The sequence below is a fragment of the Pteronotus mesoamericanus genome, unplaced genomic scaffold (genome assembly GCF_021234165.1).
Source record: "Pteronotus mesoamericanus isolate MK-2021 breed Mesoamerican mustached bat unplaced genomic scaffold, CSHL_Meso_final scaffold_232, whole genome shotgun sequence".
Lineage (NCBI taxonomy): Eukaryota > Metazoa > Chordata > Mammalia > Chiroptera > Mormoopidae > Pteronotus > Pteronotus mesoamericanus.
Genome location: NW_026555311.1, coordinates 23,640,947 through 23,661,626, shown reverse-complemented (window position 1 = coordinate 23,661,626; position 20,680 = coordinate 23,640,947). Strand labels below are relative to the sequence as shown.

General features: G+C 37.2%; 1 protein-coding gene across 1 annotated transcript in view; it reads left to right on the top strand.

The window, feature by feature from the left end:
• The window catches only part of HERC5 (HECT and RLD domain containing E3 ubiquitin protein ligase 5), a 47,705-nt gene that overhangs the window by 13,302 nt on the left and 13,723 nt on the right, over window positions 1-20,680 (top strand). The window contains exons 10-19 of the mRNA XM_054591749.1: window positions 83-142; window positions 1,647-1,740; window positions 4,470-4,656; window positions 5,836-5,993; window positions 12,056-12,169; window positions 13,097-13,207; window positions 14,734-14,895; window positions 17,265-17,408; window positions 18,332-18,498; window positions 20,564-20,630. Coding sequence (XP_054447724.1) covers window positions 83-142; window positions 1,647-1,740; window positions 4,470-4,656; window positions 5,836-5,993; window positions 12,056-12,169; window positions 13,097-13,207; window positions 14,734-14,895; window positions 17,265-17,408; window positions 18,332-18,498; window positions 20,564-20,630 — 1,264 coding nt within the window. The remainder of the gene's footprint in view (window positions 1-82; window positions 143-1,646; window positions 1,741-4,469; window positions 4,657-5,835; window positions 5,994-12,055; window positions 12,170-13,096; window positions 13,208-14,733; window positions 14,896-17,264; window positions 17,409-18,331; window positions 18,499-20,563; window positions 20,631-20,680) is intronic.

Here is a 20,680-nt window from a genome sequence, read left to right as displayed (position 1 = left end):
AGATATTTTATTTGTCATGCCTCATGCTATAAGGAAGCATAATCATGATTTGTTTTAACCACTGTCTTATTCCTTAATGTAGGGAAATCAGAGAGATATTCTCATCTCCTGCTTGTGTGACTGGAAGTTTTGTGAGGAAAAGGTAATAGATATAATGCATGTAATAAATTTATAAAGTTCTGTTAAAAATACTGTGTACAGCAGGGTGACTGTAGCTAATAATACTGTATTATATATTTGAAAGTTCCTAAGAAACTAGGTCTTAAAAGTTATCATAAGAAAAAAATTGTAACCATTTAGTGATGGATGTTGACTAGACTTCTTGTGGTGATGATTTTGTAATATATACCAGTAAAGACTCATTATGTCATACGCCTGAAACTAATATATGTCAATTATATCTCAATTCTAAAGGTACTGTGAAAGATTGTAAATAAATGGTTTTAGGGTAAAATTATCACCTATGTGTTTATCACTGTAAAAATTATTGTTATGTGATTGCTACAGAAAATGTCAAAAACACATACAAAAAAATGAAAATCACCTATAATCCATCACCTAAACGTAATAGCCATTAGCATTTGTGTATCTACTTTTTCTATATAAATGTATTCTTCTACAAAAAATGGAATATGTTGCTTTATGCATTGCTTTACACTTAATGTATTTATCTGCTTTATTCAATTTCCATATTCATATTGCTTATCATTTTTTTAAAGATTTTATTTATTTATTTTTGGAGGTGGAGTGGGGAGAGAGAAACATCCTTTTGATTGCCTCTCGCATGCACCTCAGCCAGGACTGGCCCATACCCAGGCATGCGCCCTGACCAGGAATCAAACCCATGACTCTTTGCTTTATAGGCTGATGCTGAACCAACTGAGCTACGCCAGTTGGGGCCCTTAAAATACATTTTAATGGTTACCTGGTATTCCATGGGAAGGACATGCCTTTCTTTAAACATTTCCTTGTTGCAAGATGTTAAGATTTCTTTGAATTTTTAAATAGTATGAAGGCAAAACTTTACAATTATTTTCCTAAATATTTATATAATTTTTATTTGCAAGACTTTTTTAGACACTAAATCTACTTATTGCTTTGCAGAGAATGTGTATTTTTAGGCAATGATTGTATTCAGTACACTATGTCATTCATGGCTTAAGATATACATCATTAGTAGATTTTATTGGAATACTAACAATTTACTGTTCAGACATCTCTGTTTTTGTAGTCCTTACTTTCACTTCATGTGACTGGGAGAAATGACCTCCCCCTGCCCCCCCAAAAATAAGAAAAACCTTTTCCTTTTTTCTGTGGCAATTTTTTTTAACTGGAAAATAAATATTTATTGATTACCCACTTAAGATAATATCTGAGTTAAAGTTGGGTAGCATATATGGTTAATGCAGCCTTGATAGTTTCGGCATTTTAGAAATAATCATGTCACCTATATTTTTAACTGTATTTCTATTCAGCCAAATTATTATAATTATTATAAAGTTGAGAAAAAAGTTAATTTTATTGAAATGAAAGCAAGCTTTAGAAAAAAACCTTTTTATCTGGATAGATAATCTAAAAAAATATTTAATTTTGAATTGTTCTTTTTCATTATTCATTTATTTTTAAAATTTATCTTTCTTCAACAGAATAACTAAAGAAATGATGTCTGTTCATTTGGACTTAAATGAAGCAAGAAACACCTTTAAGGAGTTAACCCAGAAGGACTGTATTACCAACATGGTGGTATTCTTCAAACTGTTTGGAAAAAGAAAATCACTAAAATGATTTTTACAAGAAATCAAACTCTCAGAAGAAATATTTTGTTTTGAGAGATTGAGACCCTTTATTGTATCCATATTAAACTCAGCATTTGGGTGTTTGCTCATGTAGCGGAATAGTTGATATAGTAGTCATATAGGTTAAAAATAGTCTAAATGGTTCATATATATACACATATGCACACATTCTCATAGAGGCAATTGTTTCAACTTGGCGCTTTAGGAAGATGATTAAAGGATTTGTTGAGATTGGCACACTAGAATAAGAGCATTTTATTTGTAGTTATTTTCAACATAAGTATAGAAATGAGCACACTTTTTCTGATTTGAACATCCTCTTTACCAAGGATTGCCTGGAATTTTCCTCTTGGTCCTGTTCCATTGCACCTTTTCTGTAGGTTCTAGAGTACTCTTGTTCCTTTTGAGAGTGTAACGTCTTTGTTTACAGCACTGTCTTTACTGTCTTTGGGTTTTCCTCTCGCAGATGTTATGAACATACTTCCTCCATTAATTTAGCCTTTCTTGATTCAGCCTTTATTAATTTATTTCCCTGTTCTGTTGTATTGGTTGATCTAGGGGTGGTACTTGGTATACTCTTTCCTCAGTCTCTTTCTTTCTGGGTCTCACTCTGGTTCCTTTTTCTTTCTCTGTCCTTCACTGCTTTTCTCCTTGCCTTCCCTGCTCCTCCCCTTACTTGCCACTCTACTTACCCCCTTTCTGTCCCCTCTCCTTTCCTCCCTTCTTTTGTCTTTCCATCTGTTTCTGTAGCGCTCATTCTCTTTCCCTCTCAACCCTGCTCTCATCTCTTCCCTGTCCCTCTCAGTTCCCTCACCTCCTCTCTTGCTCTGTGATAATTAGCATTCTGTATCTTAGCTGCGGTTCTTTCTCACACCTATTCCTGTATCTCAGAGGAAGATGGGAGTTTCAGTTCTGTTAATTTTGACAGAACCATGGCCCAGTTAGGGATCTGAGGTAAAATGGATCCCTAATTATATATCTCTATCAGGACTCTGCACCACCTAATAGACAGTGTCCCCCAAAATAGAAGGCCATTTCTGCATCTGTGAAGGGAAGAGGTTGGATCAGTTCATCATCAAGACTAAGTATACCTTGGTTGTTCCAAAACAATATAAAGTGTAACTGATATGATCATAGAGTAGTCTTCCATTTTCAACAGGATAATTGGGTCAGAAGATGGTTCTATTTTGAGATTTCTGTGATAGGGATTCACAGACTTGGCATTCATTCATTTATTTAGCAAACATTTGAATATTTGCTATGTGAAGGGCATTGTGATGAGTACTCCTGATGAACAATTTGAAAGAGGTATGCTCCCTGCCCTTAGAAGCTCATGGCCTAGTTCAACACACAGACACGTTCATGGAGCTATTAATGGGAAGACTGGCTGTGTTTTTTTACATGCTGTTGTCTTCCCTCATGCCTAGCTTAGAACATAGTGGGTATATAATAAATATTCTGGATGAGTTCAGTGATTACTAGGGCAGTGGATAGTCAGCTCTGCTTACAGCACTCAAAACAAGGTGCCCAGGGAAAGTAGGAGGAAGGGCATTCCTGGCAAGTGAGCAGAGATGTAGACTAAGACATGGTATGTGAAACAGTGTTACTGGCTTGAGAGTATTGCGAGAGAGAGTTCCGGGTGGGTTGGGAGGTTTGGGGATGTGGCTTATGAGCAAAGAGATAGAAAGGATGTGTGCTGTTGAGGCATTATTAAATAGAAGTGTCAGATATTTGTGACTCCAAAGACTGAACCACAGAGTAGGAGCCCAGTATATTTTGATGTAAAAAAGAAATCATTATAAATGTGAACAGTTAGAGATACCCTTTTGCAAGTGTCTCATAATTTAATGATTAAGAATTAGGGCTTTGGAGTCAGAAAGATCCAGGAGAGATTCCCACTTAGCTGTGTGACCTTGAGCAAGTTAATTTCTTTGAAATACAGATTTCTCACCTATTAAAGGGGGTTAAATGACTTATTTAATCATATGTAAATCATTTAGCATCTGACAAATAAATACTCCCTAAATACTAGCTTATGTTCTTAGTAGGTTTTTAAACAAATAACTTTTATAATCTGAGCACACATGACAAAAATTTAGAATTGTATTTGAATTTTTCCTGAACACTTGAATTCTGAATTGGGGAAACTAAGGAAATTGGAAGGGCTAGAACTAGAGTTTGTGGTGGAAAGTTGGTGATGAGGTCTTATGAGAAGATAATAGGAAACCATGTTGGTTTTTGTTGCAGTTATTACTTTGTTCGTTTTTAGGTTTTATTTTTGTTTTGCTTTTGGGGGTTTTAACATATTCTTCCTCTTGAAAAAAAATGAGGTGTGATTGTGGAACAAGAGGGTGCAATGTAGTCTTTATTATTGGGAGGGCTGTTTATTAGCTGTGAACCCACTGTTCCTCCAGTATGACTCTTTTACGTGTAATTTCTTCTTTACCTCCTTCATGCACCACCAATAAATGAGTGGGAGTACTACATGTCACATAGCTACACCTCATATTGGGAGACTAGATGAAATGGGATGTAAACATTGGTTTTAGAATAAATGATTATTCCAGTTTTACAGTGCAGTGAAACTTCAGGCTCTACACTTTATTTAGAGTAAGTGGCACCCAGTTCCTGCTGTGTTTTGAGTGTCTTCTCCCTGATTCTTTTTCACTACAGGTAACCGCATGTCTCAGGGATAATCTGCTCAAAAATCTTCCATTCCCTTCACACCAAGAAGCTTTAGGACTTTTCTTCCTTCTCCCAGAATGTCCCATGATGCATGATTGCAACAACTGGGAGACCCTGGTGGTTCCATTTGCAGAGGCTGTTTGTAAAATGAGTGAGAAATTTTCAGGGGCTCTGGGTAAGATTGATGATGCACATGTGAAAATATTTACCATTCTCTCAATGGGAAGATGTGCCTAGTGAAGTTATGGCAAAACTTAGGTAGACATTGGAAGTACATTCATGTTTTTTTACCTTATATTCTTAGCATACTCTAATGACACTTTAGTAATTACTCGTCCAAAATATATTTTGATTGTTCTAGTACCTTTTTAGAGTTCTTACAATGATCTATGGGTGGCTTGGTCATGAGGTCCTTTTTCCCCAACTTTTCATTATGAAAAATTTCATACATAAAGATTGAAGGAATAGTACAGTGAATACCCAGGTATTCTCTACCTGAGAATCAGCAACAGTTAATGTGTTGCCATATGTGCTTCCTCTCTCTTTAAGTACAGACTACATTTTTGCTGAACTATTTGAAAGTACGTTGGAGGCATCATGACATTTCACCTATAATATTTAGTCATGCCTCATATAACAATATGGAAATCTACATTTTCATGACATCATTATCATGCCTAATAAAATTAGCCATGATTCCATAATATCTAATAGCCAGGCCATATTCAAATTTCTGCAAAAGGTATTTTACAGACTTTTAAAAAATTCAAGGTCAGTTGCCCTGTAGAATGTCCCATTTATAGATTTGTCTGATTGTTTCCTCCTTTCTGCGTGTTTCCAGTACATTGAAAGTTAATTTTAGGGGCTTGATTAGATTTAATGAGGTTTTTTTAAAAAAAGAAATATATAAATAGCATATTCAGTGCAAAGAAGTCCATTCTTTTTTATATTTTATAAACTCTACATAATATTTTAAGTGATAGAAAGCTAGTTTAAAAATTTTTTTTTTTTTTTTACAATGCTATAAGGGGTTTTTTAACAGTATGAAAAGAAGACTTGTACAATCAGGAATAGTTCTTAATCTAGTCTTTAATACAGTATGCTTTTTTCACCTGGATAAAAATGTGACTAATGTCTTTTTTCACAGATTATCAAGATTGTGGTTCTAGGGATTTTTTTTTAGGATATTACATTCCTAACTTCATTGAAATTGTATATACTAAAAAATATATTACAAATGTGTTTTTGTAACTATGATATATAGAAAATACTCTATCAGTTTTGGATGACTTTTTACCTTTAAGAATCCAAGAGAAATTACATGCTAACATTTATTTACCTTTGTATCCCACAGAGGAATATTGGGCATCACTGCAAGAACCTGCTTTCATTAAACTGGTGCAGATGTTTAAAAAAGCCGTCACTGCTCAACTGCGTTGCCGCCGTACTGAAAGTGCTGAGAGTAACTGTCACATCAGAGTTCTCCTAGAGATGCTGAAAAGGCTGCACAGGGTAAGGGTTTGCTCTTTTACAAACCTGTATATCCTTATTTTATAGTAAAAATTCCCTTAGTTTTCAGCTCACCTGAATCTTAAGAAGACTCTTGAAACATGAAGTTTATATTGCTATTTTAAATTTTTGTGTGTGTGTGTCTGAATTAAGTTATGCATATAAAGGAGTGTATATAGTATCTATGAACAGTTTGAAGAAAAGTAATAAAACAGACATCAGTGTAACTACTGCCAGTGTTGAAAAAGAAGCATTTACAGTGGTTTAAAAAACGACTGTGTATTTTTCTCTGAGCTTGCATCTCCTCACCTCCTGGAGGTAACCATGGTCCTGGATTTTGGGTTAATCATTCCCTTACTCTTCTTTATTGTTTTATGGATATTATGCTGTTTAATTTTGCTGTTTTTGAAATTTATACAAATGAAATACATGCTTCTTACAAATTTCTTTTTCAGATTCATCCAGATTAATACCTTGGCTATATTTCATTCACTTTTACCTCTACATTGTAGTCCATTGTTTGAGTCTAGTGTAATTATCCATTCCAAGACTGATGGATATATGTGCTGTTTACAGTTATTTTCAGAGAGAGGGGTTCTCTGAGAAAACATGCTGCTATAAACATTTTTGTATATATCTCTTGGTGTTCACGTATCAAGAGTTGGTTTTTAGTTTCCATGTCTAATTCTGAAATTGATAGGTTGTAGGATATGCATGTCGTCGTCTTTATTAGTAGTTACACATTGTTCCAAAGTGCTTAGACTAATTTAAATCCTGTTCGTGAGAATACCTGTTCCATATCCGACTTTAAAATTTGGGAAATATTTCCATCATGAAATGATACCAAGTTATTACTTTAATTGTATTTCCCTGGTTCTAATGCATTAGAGTACATTTTCATGTTTATAATTGCAAGATTTATTTCCTTTTCTGTAAAGTGTCTTTCCTTGACTTTTGTTTTATGTAAATTATTATTATTTTTTTTTCATATTGATTGTAGGAGTTCTCTTTATTTTTGGAAACCAGGCCTTTGGCAATATTTGCAATGTGTTGCAAATATTCTAGTTCATAGCCTGTCTTTTTACTTCATGGTGTTTTTTGATGGACTCAACGTTCTTAATTTTGATATAGATAAATTTGTTGATTCATATCTTTATTCTTTAGGTCTCGTTTTAAACTTTTTTCTCTTTCAAGGTTTTAAATTTTTACCTAACTCAGGAACCAACAAGATTTCAATTGGGAAGTGACCAGATAGTAAATACTTTAGGCTTTGTGAGGCATATGGTTTCTGTGGCAACTGCAACTATTGCACTGTGCAGTAGTAGCATGAAAGCAGTACTTGGCAATGTGAAAATGAATGGGCGTGGCTGTGTTCCAATAAGATGTAAGAAAAATGAGCAGAGGGCCTGATTTGGCCTTAAAAGCACCCTAGATAGCTCTCTGTTAGCCAGACCAGAGGAAGAGTACAAACAAAGGCACATATACCGTACATCTAATATTTCAAAGGTTGGAAATCTAGCTAACGAACTGCTTAATAAATATACCATAAAATATACTCTATCTAGGCTTGAATTAGAAATTGCAGACTCCTTAAAGAATTCTGCCCTAAAGGTGGAGGCCCAGACAGAGGCCTCTCCAAGTCCTCTGCTTTCTTTTCCTACTTTGGTTTTTGTCCCACACGCCCATAGATGCACACCTTGGCCATGTGCCAGTGTTCCGTCCCTACCTTCCACAACATCTGCTCCTTAGTCAGCCCTGGAGTCGAGAGGTATGCTCACTTGTGACACAGTCTGCTGCCTGGGGACCACACAGGGGAAGAGACCTGTGTAGGTCCTGGAAACCGGCTTGGCATTTGAGCAGGGACTAACAGTGCCTGGGTAGCTGGAGCTCAGCATACAAGGGGAGGTGTGGGCTGCTGAAGACAGACCTCTTGACCCCTTGACCCCTTACTTCCCCTGTGGCAAGGTGGCTGGCTGGAGGAAGGCCAGAGCAAGGGCCTTAAATCATGGGCCCAGAGCAGGGCTCACTCTTGCCCAGGTCTAAAGGGAGTATTGATTTTATTTTTGCCTTTCACAATTTGGTGTTTAATCCAATTGGAAATTAATTTTAAATTTATTTTTATTATTTTTTCATATGAAAAAATTACTGAGCATCACTTACTGAAATACTCTGTCCTTTTTCTACTTACAGGCAATGCAAACTCTCATAAAACAAGTTTCTATGTGTAGGATTCATTTCTGGGTTCTCTTTTGTACTGTTGGTCATTTTATGTAGCTCTGTATTGGTTATGTCTAGTAAGAGAAGTACCCCTGCCTTGTTCTTGAAGCTTATCTTGGGAATTTTTGGCACTTGGTTCTTCTATACAGATTTTAGTATTGGCTTCTCAGATCTCTCTCTCTCCCCCCCCACCCTCCCTCTCCCTCTCTCTCTCTCTCTCTCTCTCTTACACACACACACAGACACACACACACACACACACACAATATCTTGCTAAGAATTTGGAGTTGCATTGAATCTGTGTTTCAATTTGGGGAGAATTCACATCTTTTCTACTGTGAATCTTCATGATGTCCATTTCTTTCACTTACTGGATTGTCTTTAAAGGTCTTTAAATAAAGTTTTGTTATTTTCTACATAAATCTTGGATATGTTTAGTAAATCTATTTCAAGGTATTTGATATATTTAGGATTTTGTAAATGGTATCTTAAAAATTATCGTTGGTTTGCAGGAATTCATTGATTTTTGAATATTGAATTTATAGCCAGGGAACGTGCTAAATTTTCATATCATGTCTCGTGATTTACCTGTAGATTCTTTTGCAGTTTCTATGCAATTGTGAAACTATTGACATTGTAAGGCTGAGATCATCAGGGTCCAGAGGAGCATAGTCACAAGAGGGAAAGAGCTTCATTATGCTCCAGGTGGTGGTACTGGGAGGCCTGCACCATTTGGTGTGTGGACCAGAATCTGTAAGAGTATTCCAGATGAATGATCTTAGTTTACACAGCCAAGTAGGGGCTTTTAGAAGGTCTCCTCAGAATTAATCATTGAGGCCAATACTGTGACCATCCAGGTAAAATATTGATAGTCACTCATGTCTAAAGCATCTAGTGTCATTATCAGTGTCTTCACTAACTGATGATTTGCACTATGCCACAGTGTTCATATGTATTTCATAATAGCCCTGGTTACCTCGGGATGGTAGGCTTTCCCTCCACAATTGAGGAGGGAAAGTTCTGTGTGTTCCTTGCTGGAGGAAACATCTGTAAATAATATACTGTTAAGCTCTGAAGAACATGACATTCAGTACTGGGCCTGAGAGTACTTTGGATTTGTATTGCGCTGTATTTTTCTTTGGACTTAAAGCTCTTCAAAACTTTTCTATGATTCAAAAGTAACTAGGAGGACTTCTGATCAAGATGGCAGCATAGGTAGACATGGCTTGTCTCTTCACACAACCACATCAAAATTACAACTAAAATACAGAATCATCACTCAGAACCATCAGAAGTTCAGTTGAATGGAAGTCTGACAACTATGGAATTAAACTACATCCATCCAGACTGGTAGGAGGGGCATGGAACAGGCTGGTCCCTTATCCATGCATGGTGGATAAAAATTTGAAGAGAGCCATCTCTGGAGTGAGGAGTCCCAGCCCCACACCATGCCCCTTAGCTCAGGGTTCCAGTGTCAGGAAGATAAGTCCCCAAAACTTCTGTCTGCAAAAACCAGCAGAGATTGAGCCAGTGGAAGAAATTGTTGGATCCCCACGCACTTCCTCTTAACCCACACATGGACTCACCTTCTCAGACTCCCTTCCTCTGAGCTCCGGCACCGGGATAGAAGCTTAAATGGCACCAGTAGAGTACAGGGAGAAACTGAAGTGTCTGGCTTCAAGGCCAGCAGAGGCCATTGTCAGTTTTCTAAACCCTCCCCACAGAGAGCTGGAAAGATGATGCCATATCTGAGACTCTATCAGCCTGGCTAACAGTGTTGGACATGCCTTGGAGATTCCCAGAGACTCTGCCCCACCCAGCATATGGGCCCACTCAAGCTGCTTTTCCATATGAATGGCAGGTCTTGGCTCACACTTTACAAATCCCTAAATCCTATCAAACAAGCAACATCTGGCCTCAGTGAGCCCCAGACCTGGCACTAGCAGCAGCTAGCTTAGATAGATAGCTTGGCTTCATCTGGGAATCTCCAAGCCCAGCACAAGTAGCGGCTATCTCAGATTGCTTTATTGCTCAGGCACGGTGGGCCCAGGCAAAACACAGGTGGGGGCTGACCTTGGCCTGCACCACCTGGGAAACCCCAGGGCCAGCACACTCAGTGAATAGTTACAGACTACGTGGGAACACCACCATCCTGCCCCTGCACAGCTGATCCTCCGCAGAGGGCAAAGGTTGGTGGTCAGTGGTCACAGCCAATCCTTGCAGCTGAATGGCCTGGGTAAATGCCTCCCATTGATCAGCTAACAGCAACCAAGGCTCAACTACAAGAGGAGGGTGTACTCAACCCACACAAAGGGGGCACCTCAAGTACCCGCCTTGGGTGATAGGGGAGGCTATGCCACTGGACTCTACAGGACACCTACTGCATTAGGCCACACTACGGAGACATGGAGTCAAAGAAGCTCTACCTAATGCTTAGACGTGAACACAGGGAGGTGCCAAAATGAGGAGACAAAGAAACATGGCCCAAATGAAAGGACAGATCAAAACCTCAGAAGAAGAGCTAAACAAAATGGAGATAAGCAATCTATCAGATCCAGAGACTAAAACAGTGGTTATAAGGATGCTCAAGGAACTTAGTGAAGACCTCAACAGTATAAAAAAGATCCAGTCAGTAGCAAAGGATACACTAATTGAAATGAAGAACAGTTTAGAGGGAAACAGTAGTAGAGTGGATGTAGCCAAGAATCCAATCAATGATATGGAACAAAAGAAAACAAAACACAGCCAATCAGAGCAACAGGAAGAAAAAAGAATTAAACAAAAATGAGGATAGTATAAGCAGCTTCAGGGACAACTTCAAGAGGCCCAATATTCGCATCATAACGATGCCAGAAAGAGAAAAGAAAGAGCAAGCAATTGGAAATCTACTTGAAAAAATAGTCAAAGAAAGCTTCTCTACTTTGGTGAAGGAAGTAGACAGATAGGTCCAGGAAGCACAAAGAGTCCCAAACAAGATGAATGCAAAGAGGCCCACTCCAAGAAACAGCATAATTAAAATGCCAAAGGTTAAAGATAAAGAAAGTTAATTACCTACAGGGGAGTTCCCATAAGTCTGTCAGCTGATGTCCCGAAAGAAAAAGTTTTCAGACTAGAAGGGATTGGCGAATATTCAAAGCCGTGAAAAGCAGAGACCTACATCCAAGACTGCTTTACCCAGCAAAACTATCATTTAGAATCAAAGGGCAGGAAAAGAGCTTCCCAGACAAGATAAAAGCTAAAGGAGTTCATCATCCCAAACCATCATTGTATGAAATGTTAAAGGGACTTATTTAAGAAAAAGGAGATCAAAACTATGAGCAATAAAATGGCAAAAAAATACAAATCTATCAAAAATTGCATCTAAAAACCAAACTAAGCAAACAAGAACAGAGACAGAATCTTGGATACAGAGTGTTCTGATGGTTGCCAGATGGGAGGGGAGTATGGGGGAAATGGGTAAAGAGGTGAGGGGATTAAGAAGTACAAATAAGTAGTTACAGAATAACCATGGGGATGTAAAATACATTACGGGAAATGGAGTAGCCAGAGAATTTATACGCATGACCCATGCACGTGAACAATGAAGGGGGCATTGCTGAGGGAGTGGGGAGCGCTGGGTGGAGGGGGGCGAAGGGGGAAAAATCAGGACGACTGTAATAGCATAACCAATAACTGTAGGTATTTTTTATGTTCCAGAAAATGTGGAGTTTTTACAGTAGAGGAATTGGTTAGAACTTTATTCTGGTCATTAAGAGTGTTTAATTTACATTTATCCTGATGATCTAATAGCCATTAAGCAAAATTGTCTTTATATATGAAGCTTTCTTACAAGTTATATTTTATTTAAGGTCAACCAGATTAAATGTCAGTTGCCTGGAAATATTTTCCAAATAAGTGAACTTACGCACTGCCTTGATTTTTTTGAAGATGCACGTAGAAGGTCCTGTTGGAAAATGAGCTTAGTAAGTATATCATGTTTAAAGGGGGAATTTGATCATCAGTAAGTTAACACAGGGATTTGTGCTATAACTTTCTACCATACGTGAATTTCCATAATATCTTTGCACTCTGTAAAATTGCCCAATAGTAATAACAGGGCTTATGGGAAAAGCAAGAGAGACCTCTCAAAACCCATGCAGTTTTGTATCCAGTGCACTAACAGGAAAGCAGGTGCTACTTTGGCAGATAGCTTGGATCTACCAGACAAGTAAGTTGTGGGGAGTGCCATGCAAATATGGAAAATGGACAAAAACAAAAGGGTAGAAATCCATCCAGGCTCTAATTAGAGGACTGGTGGTACTGAGATAACAGAGATGGAAGTGGAACTCTGCTTAAGTTGGGCATAGAAGGCGGCAGGGTGACTCGCCAGGAGCCAGCAGTATGGGCTGCAACTTTGGAGGAGGTACCCGGTGTGTAAGCACTCCTTTTATATGTTCTTAAAAGACAGCTAAAGGGCTCTTGCTTTCTGGCTTAAGGTTTTCCCCTTTTTTCTGAAGCTTATAATCCTACTCCCAGCCCATCAACCCTGCCTGGCAGAAATGTATGAGCTAACCAGCTACCACATTGTATCATTCCCCTATTTACCACATATGTCTGAACTGCTTCACACTTCAGAAGTGCGAGCTGCAGTAGAACAGATTCTTTGGGAACGTATCCAGAATTTACAATTAGTTGTTAAATTAAATGAGCACTGAAAACACTAAGTCTATATACCTTTCATTGGTACATGCAAAATGTTTTCTCAGAATTTTCTGTACTACCCTACTATTTGAATTGCGTTGGATGTAAGTATTGAGACCTTAAACCATTAGGGGTTTAAGGCTATGAGGTAAGGTGTAAAATATCTCTGTCCTTTCATTTATCAGAATTGGTCTCATTTCCATTTTTAGGACACTCCAGTAGACCTCCAGTATCCTGTCATATTCAGTCATTTTCCATTTATCTTTAATATTCTGTCCAAAGTTAAACTATTATATGCGGACTCATATTTAAAAATGCAGGTACGTATGCTGATTTGTTTTCATTAACAAATCAAATGATAAATATCTTCTTAAGCCTACAGTGTTTTGGGGATGATAAGGGAGCCACACATTTGTAAAACTAATTGTTGTAGCATTCAAATTGCTCGTACTCTAATGAAGAAGGCAAGAAAGAGTCCTAATTTGGGTTGGCTTGGCCTTGAGGCACATTAGGGCCCTAGTAACAGCTGACCTAGTTGTAGAGCTTTGACCTTGAGGTTGGCGCCTGTAGCCTTCTGAATGGCAGTCAAAGACGCAGAGCAGACTTTCACTTGATTGGAGTCAGCGCTAACATTTAAGAAGGTCCAATCTAGTGAAGGAGAGGTAGCAGTGAGAATAGAGGTGACAGAGGATTCTTGAAATTTGGACCCAAATGAATGCCTATGATGATATCATAATAAAGTATCCCTTTTCAATAAACTCTCAGCTGAATTGGTTCTGTTTATCAACATATCCAGCAAAGGACTTTTGAAGTTAAAATTGGACAATTTAAAATGCTTTGGGGGAAATATATTGTAGTTCATTATCTTTTTATATGGATTAAATTTGTTAATATAAGTAAAACATTTAAATATAAGTGAAACATTTAAAACAGTGCCTTGCACAAAGTAAATGCCCCAAAGTGTTAGGTCTTATATCATTACTTTTACTCTCATATATGTGCACCTGTATATGTATGAATAACAGTCAAATATGTGTTATAAAAATAGATGCTTTCACAAGTGCAGTTACCATAAAATAAATTGATTTATGAGTTCTAGATGACCATTAGTGAAATATTTAACAAAGGAAAATGAAAATTAAAAAGAGACAAGAAATTTCATTTTGCTTCATCTTTTAACTGTTTTCTCCTGACTTTAAACAAGCCTCCAGTAATAATTTTATAGGACTGATTTCTCTTTGTTTTGCTAAGAGCCACAGACTTTTATGATCCCAAATTGCCAGTTGGTTTCAGGTGAACAGCCTCTGTGTCTGTCTGTCTTCTCACTGTGCCTGTCTGTCTTTCTCTTTCTCTCTCCCCTTAACTTCTTACATTATCCGTCACCTAAAATCTGCTGTCTGGGTTTTCTTCCTAGATTAGGGTATTTAGAGAGGTCTCTCATACGTGAACTTTTCATGCAGACTGCTTTTTCCTAAACTTCTGAACTTCTCTTTTGAGTGAGAATACTATGTTTCAGTGTTCACTATTCAGTCTCAGCCTGTTGATTAATTAGCTTTGGTAACTGAAGTATTAATAATTGTATTTATAGGATGAAGTGGTCCAGTGGAGCCTCCCATTGGTCACTTTTTCACTTACCTTGTTGGCTCCCATTTATTAGATTCCTTGTTTCTTCTGCTCACTGAGGGTGAATACTGAATATGTCGCTTATCTCCATTGGTGTATAAAAGGCTCTTTTTACAAATGTTTGTGACATGCACTTATAATAAACTGAACCAATTTATTCCACTTTATAAATACCTACTTAGAGCAAATGGTGAAATGAAGTGAAACATTTCTGTTTTCCTAGGGGAAAAAAAATAGACAGTTGACTGGAATTATGGAAGATGGAGGGTCCAGTTTAGCTTTGCTGCCCACCTTTAATATAATAGTCAGAAGGAGTCACTTAATTGAAGATGTTTTAAACCAACTAAATCAATTTGAGAATGAAGATCTAAGGAGCGAGTTATTGGTAAGGTACAATTTTCAATAATTTCGTGCCGAGAGAAGGAAAATATAAAATAATGTAACAACGGGCTTTACAGAGGGGAAATGATCTCCCTTTGCTGCCGAGATGGTCTGGTTTAGAGCTCCCCTGACTCCCCAGTTACCTGTGACTTTCAGGTGATAAGTGCAGGCTTAGTGCACTCGGGCCAAGAGGCAGTAGGAAATGTTTCTGTCCCCCACCACTGCCCCAAACATCATTGCGTAGAAAGTCCCGTGCTAACCCCAGCAGGTCCAGTCTCTTGTGAGGCCTGACCTACCCTGGTTAGTCACCACCTTTTAAGGGTTCCAGTAAAATGGGGTTGATGCAGAGGAAAATTGACGGTTTCTTTCTGCTCAAATACAGGACCCAAATCCAAATTCGTCTGTGGGAGAGGGAGATATCTGTTTATTGATTACATAGTTTTTGAGGGTATAACTGTAGATATTACTATGTTCTGAAGATTTATAAATGATCTTTGGTTTAGTAACCATATAACTTGTCTTACCTAGTGTATGGTTACTAACTAGTGTCTACACTAGTTACTAGTGTAGAATAATAATGACTGGTAGATCTAGCGAATGTTTTTCTTGTGCCAGAAACTGTTGTAAATGCTTTACATGTTCCTGTGTAACCCTTCCTACAGCACTCTGTGGAAGGTTCTGTTATTCCTTCATTTTACAAATGGGGAAACTAAGGTACAAAACTATTAGGTAACTTATCCAAGGATAATAGAACTGATACACATCAGCCAGGATTTGTGCCCAACTATCAGATCCTAGACTTTCCACTTAAGACAAAGATTTGTCTGATATTTTTAGAGTGTTTTTGATGGAAGGCTCTAGTTTATCACTTACCCTACTTGGATTAAAGAAAGATTGACTTAACTAAAGCTCAAAATACTATTTAAAAGTATGTTGCAATGGAGTTTGCAGTAAGAGTTGGAATTTCCATATATTTTTACACACAAAAAATTTTTAGAAATCTAACAAACTCACGTGATTCCAGCCAGTCTACTCAGCTATTTTAGTTCCACTTTTATATTTCATTCATTCATTTTTTTAAATTTAGATAATATTTGATGAGCAGTTACCATTTTCCAAACTGTGTAAGGGATTCTGCATGTGTTACTTAATCTTTCTGATAATCTTGTGGGAAAACTAAAGCTCTGTGAGATTAAGTAACTTGCCTGTTAGGGAGGAGCAGGTTTAACACCTGGTCTTACCAAAATTTTAAATACTCTACTAAAGTTTGAAACTTGCATCTCCATAAAGTGGAAGAGGCATTCATCCAAATAAACTAGTAAAAGGAGCTTTTTGGTGGAACATCCATATGTAAATGTGGAGCAGACATTTTGGAAATGAGTGTGTGTGTTAATCAGGAGAGAAGATGAGTGGATGCCTGCAGGTCATATGCCTGCAAGTAGTAAAATGAAGTTTTAAAGAGAAAAATTAGGATATGAGGAAGGAACATAGAGAAAGGAATTTCTGGTATTAAAGGAGCAGGAAAAAGAAGAGAAAAATAAAAACCTAAATAATGCTTCATAAGAGAAAGCAAGGGAGAAAAGAGTTTGAATAAAGAGGAGGTGGTCACAAGGGTAAAATGAATTAGCAAAGTCGAAGAGATGAGACATCAGAAAAAGTTATTGGAATTGGAGATTCCTGGTTCTTGGTTTCATTGGAGAAAAGCATTTAAGTAGAGAAATGGGCTTAGAAGTTGGTGTCAATGTTCTCTGAAATTTGGCAACCTAGAGTAGTGTCTGTTTTTGAAACAAGGGTGTTGAGGGTTTCTTTTTTTTATTCCCTTTTAAGGATAAGGGAGAACTTAAACACATTTGTAAACAAAAGTGAAGGATTCCAGGAAGGAAAGTCAGGAATAGAGCAAATAGTAGAAGAAAAGATGAGTCCATAGCTTCATCTTGGGGAGGAATGGGTGCCATCCCCTTAAGGAATAAACAGACAAGCCCATAAGTACTTTATGTGTCCTCTGGCTTTTTGTTTTTTTAAAAATCTTAGTATTTCTGATTTCTTTATGGTTATTTTTATTATACTTAGCATACCTTATGACAATGATGTCCGTTGGGGTCAATTTAGTGTTAAAGACTTCAGGCTCTGAGGTTTCACAGACATAGGATTAAACCTAGGCTGCACCATTTAGCGGTTATAGAACCTTGGGAAAGTTATTTAAATTCTTGAAGCATCATAGAATTAATAGGATATTAAATATGATAATATGAGTATGATGCTTACCATAGCACCTGTCAAATACTTGGGCCCATGATGTTAGCTCTTACTGTTAATTGAGATTTAATATGTAGCAATACACAGCTTAGGAAGTGATGCGCTCTGTTTCCTCAGGTTTCATTTAGTGGAGAAATTGGATATGACTTTGGAGGAGTCAGAGCAGAGTTTTTCCACTGCCTGTTTGAAGAGATGACTCGGCCTGAATATGGGATGTTCATTTATCCTGAAGAGTCTTCCTACATGTGGTTTCCTGTTAGAGTAAGTCTTCTTTTCTTTGCTTATGGTATTTCCTGACAGAAAAGGTATGGCACATACTAAAGATTATTATGCTGTCTAGACTGTTTTATATTACAAGAAGAATTAATGATATAATTGTGGAGATAAATTTTAATTCTAAAAAGATGATATTTTTTTTCTAAAATGGGGTCCACTTTCCCTGGTTTCTAATGTCCACACAGGAGAAATAAAGCAATATATGGACTGTATAGGTAATGTATATGAACCCCTCTCTCAGGTACTCATTCTTTGTTACAGTTCTATTTTTTCCTGATAAACTTGAAGACAAAGGCTATGAAAGGATGTTGTGAAAACTAATTTTTAAGGATTACTGAGCCTAATGTGCTTCTATTCCTATTCATGCTTTCATTTATTTATCTTTTTATGGAAATAAATGACATATATCATTGTGTAAATTTAAGGTGTACATGTTGATTTGATGCTTATGTATTATGGTTGCCATTGAAGCGATAATATGTCACATCACATAATTATAATTTCTTTTTAGTGGTTAGAATACTTAAGATCTAGTCTCATAGACTGTTTGATTATTATAATTCAATATTGTTGTTTATAATTCAATATTGTTGTTTATATTCACTGCTGTACATTAGATCTCTAGGACTTATTTACTACATGGTGCAGTTCTTCCCCGCAAACATCTCTCCTATTCCCTCAGCCCCTATTCTGTTAATGCTTTTAGTGACCAGAACTGTGGCAGGGATTTTTAAGTTGACTTAATGATTGAATATAAACCCTGAGTATTCTTATCTCAAGCTTCTTGGTTTTAATTTGCGATTTGATTGTGTGAAAGGGGGAAAAAAGGCTGGTTTACCTAATATAAATATGCCATTTTACTGGTAAAAATTCGTAATATATTAAGATTCTTTTTTTTCTGCTTTCAGCCTAAATTTGAGGAGAAGAGATATTTCTACTTTGGGATTCTATGTGGACTTTCCCTGTTCAACTCCAATGTTGCTGACATCCCTTTCCCACTGGCTCTGTTTAAGAAACTTTTGGACCAAACACCATCATTAGAAGACTTGAAAGAACTCAGCCCTGTTTTGGGAAGGTAAGTAAACATAGTCCCTTTGTGGGTCTGGGCAGTGCTTTGAGAAGCACTGATCTCTACATTCAGTAAAACTACAGTTTTAATCCCAGCAGGTTTACTGTAAAACTTGACAAGCTGATTATAAAATTTATATCGATGAACAAATGGCCAAGAATAGCCAGGAATAATTCATAAGATGAATAAAGATGGGGTACTTGGCCTACCAGATATCAAGAATTATTAGAAAGCTGAACGCTGGCTGCTGTGGTTCAGTGGCTTGAACGCCAGCCTGTGAACCAAAGGGTTAATGATTCAATTCCCAGTCAGTGCACTTACCTAGGTTGCAGGCCAGGTCCCCCGTAGAGGGGGTAGGGGGCATATGAGAGACAACCACACATTGGCTGTTTCCCTCCCTCTCTCCCTCCATCCCCTCTCTGTAAAACTAAATAAAAAAAATAAAAATCTTTAAAAAAAGAATTATTAGAAAGCAGCATTAATTAGGACAGTATGTTATTGGTGCACGTTTTACAGTGGGACAGAAGAAAGAGCTCAGAAACTGAGCTCGCTTAGTTCCATGCACACGTGGGACTTTTTTAGAAGTAATATATTCATTAGGAATGGAAGGAAGTACCATTCAATTAATTCATCTAGGGAAAAATGAGAGCAGATACCTTATGTCATATACAAAAACCAACCCATGTGGATAAAGGACTTAAATATTAAATGTAAAAATGATGGAAATATGGACAAAATACCTTTCTCACCTTTTGGATTTCTTAAGACATAAAAAGTACCAACAGGAAAGGAAAGATTGGTAAATTTAATTGCAATGAGATTAAAGAAGTTCTCTGTTCATCAAGGGACCTTAATGAAGAGAAAAGATACTTGCCCAGCTGGAAAATATTTGTAACACATTTTGAAGGGTTGAAAAAATGGGATAGGGCAGGTCTCTCCTATAGGTAGGTATAAGATATTAGCAATGTTTTAGTTCTTGTTTTGGGGGGGCAGGTTCACAGGTGTTCTTCATAAGCATACCTTTAAATAAGCCATGTATGGACATGTAATAAAAGGATAATGGTGGATCCAAGTTTGTCAGCTGAGTTCCTGTTACTGTCCCTCACCGCCCCACCCCCGCCAAAGAAAGCACAGATAAAAGATTGTTTTATATCACAATACCGACATTAAAAATCCAGTGGGGAAAAGAGTCAACTTGATTTCCACCATCTCCCAGAGGGAGACCTTCCCAACAGCATGTTTTCGTTCAGAAAGAGTTAACCAAAACCAAATTCTTCCAAGTTATACCTATACCATTTACATAGGGTCCAACAGCACTTACCTCACTGTACTGTAGGTGAGACCTTCCCCACCTTACCTACTAGTCTAGGGGTTTACTGACAGGAAAGGAGTTAGTCTCAGCTTTACATCCCTGGTGCCAATTTGTTGAATGAATAAAGGAGTGTAGGAGTAAATTATATACTATGAAACACATTACTTTAAATGCATTTATAAAGTACCATAGGATGACAGAAGATGGAAATATAAAAAGACTAGCTGCTATCATTCTGATACAACCTCTGTTCTCACAGATGCCAAGACAGTCAAATTTCAGGCCTGTCTTAAGCTTGATAATATTGGGACACAGACAAGAGAAGGCCCTTTGACCTATCCACTCCACAGATTTCCTAAGTAATATCTTCTATTTAAAAAAACACCTAGTATTTGTTCTGTAAGTAAAAAATCCCAAAACTTAAATAAGGGTAACACCAGTTTAAATGAGTTTCAGTGTTAGTAAATATGTTATTTTTTTCCTAAATAGAAACCTACAATTGTTAGGTAAAGGCAGTTATGGTAGTAGGAGAGGGGGAATCAGGTGGGGAGCCTGTAGAACTGCAAATAAATGTCTAACCTCACAATTGTAGATAGTTGAGTTGTGGCCCTAATAAGGCTGTCAACACTGGGAGAAGCAGGTGCTGTGAACTGTACCTGACCTCCTGCCTTCAGAGGGCATACACTTGACATTTATGTTATTAAGATGTATCTACTAATCATGATTATTGAATTTTAAAAAACAAAATTTGTTCCTTAGGAGTATGCAAACATTTCTGGATTATGAACGTGCTGACTTTGAAGAAGTATTTTATACCCATTTTAATGTGAGTAGCAATAAACACCAGATTATAAATCAAATTTAATCCTTATTGAC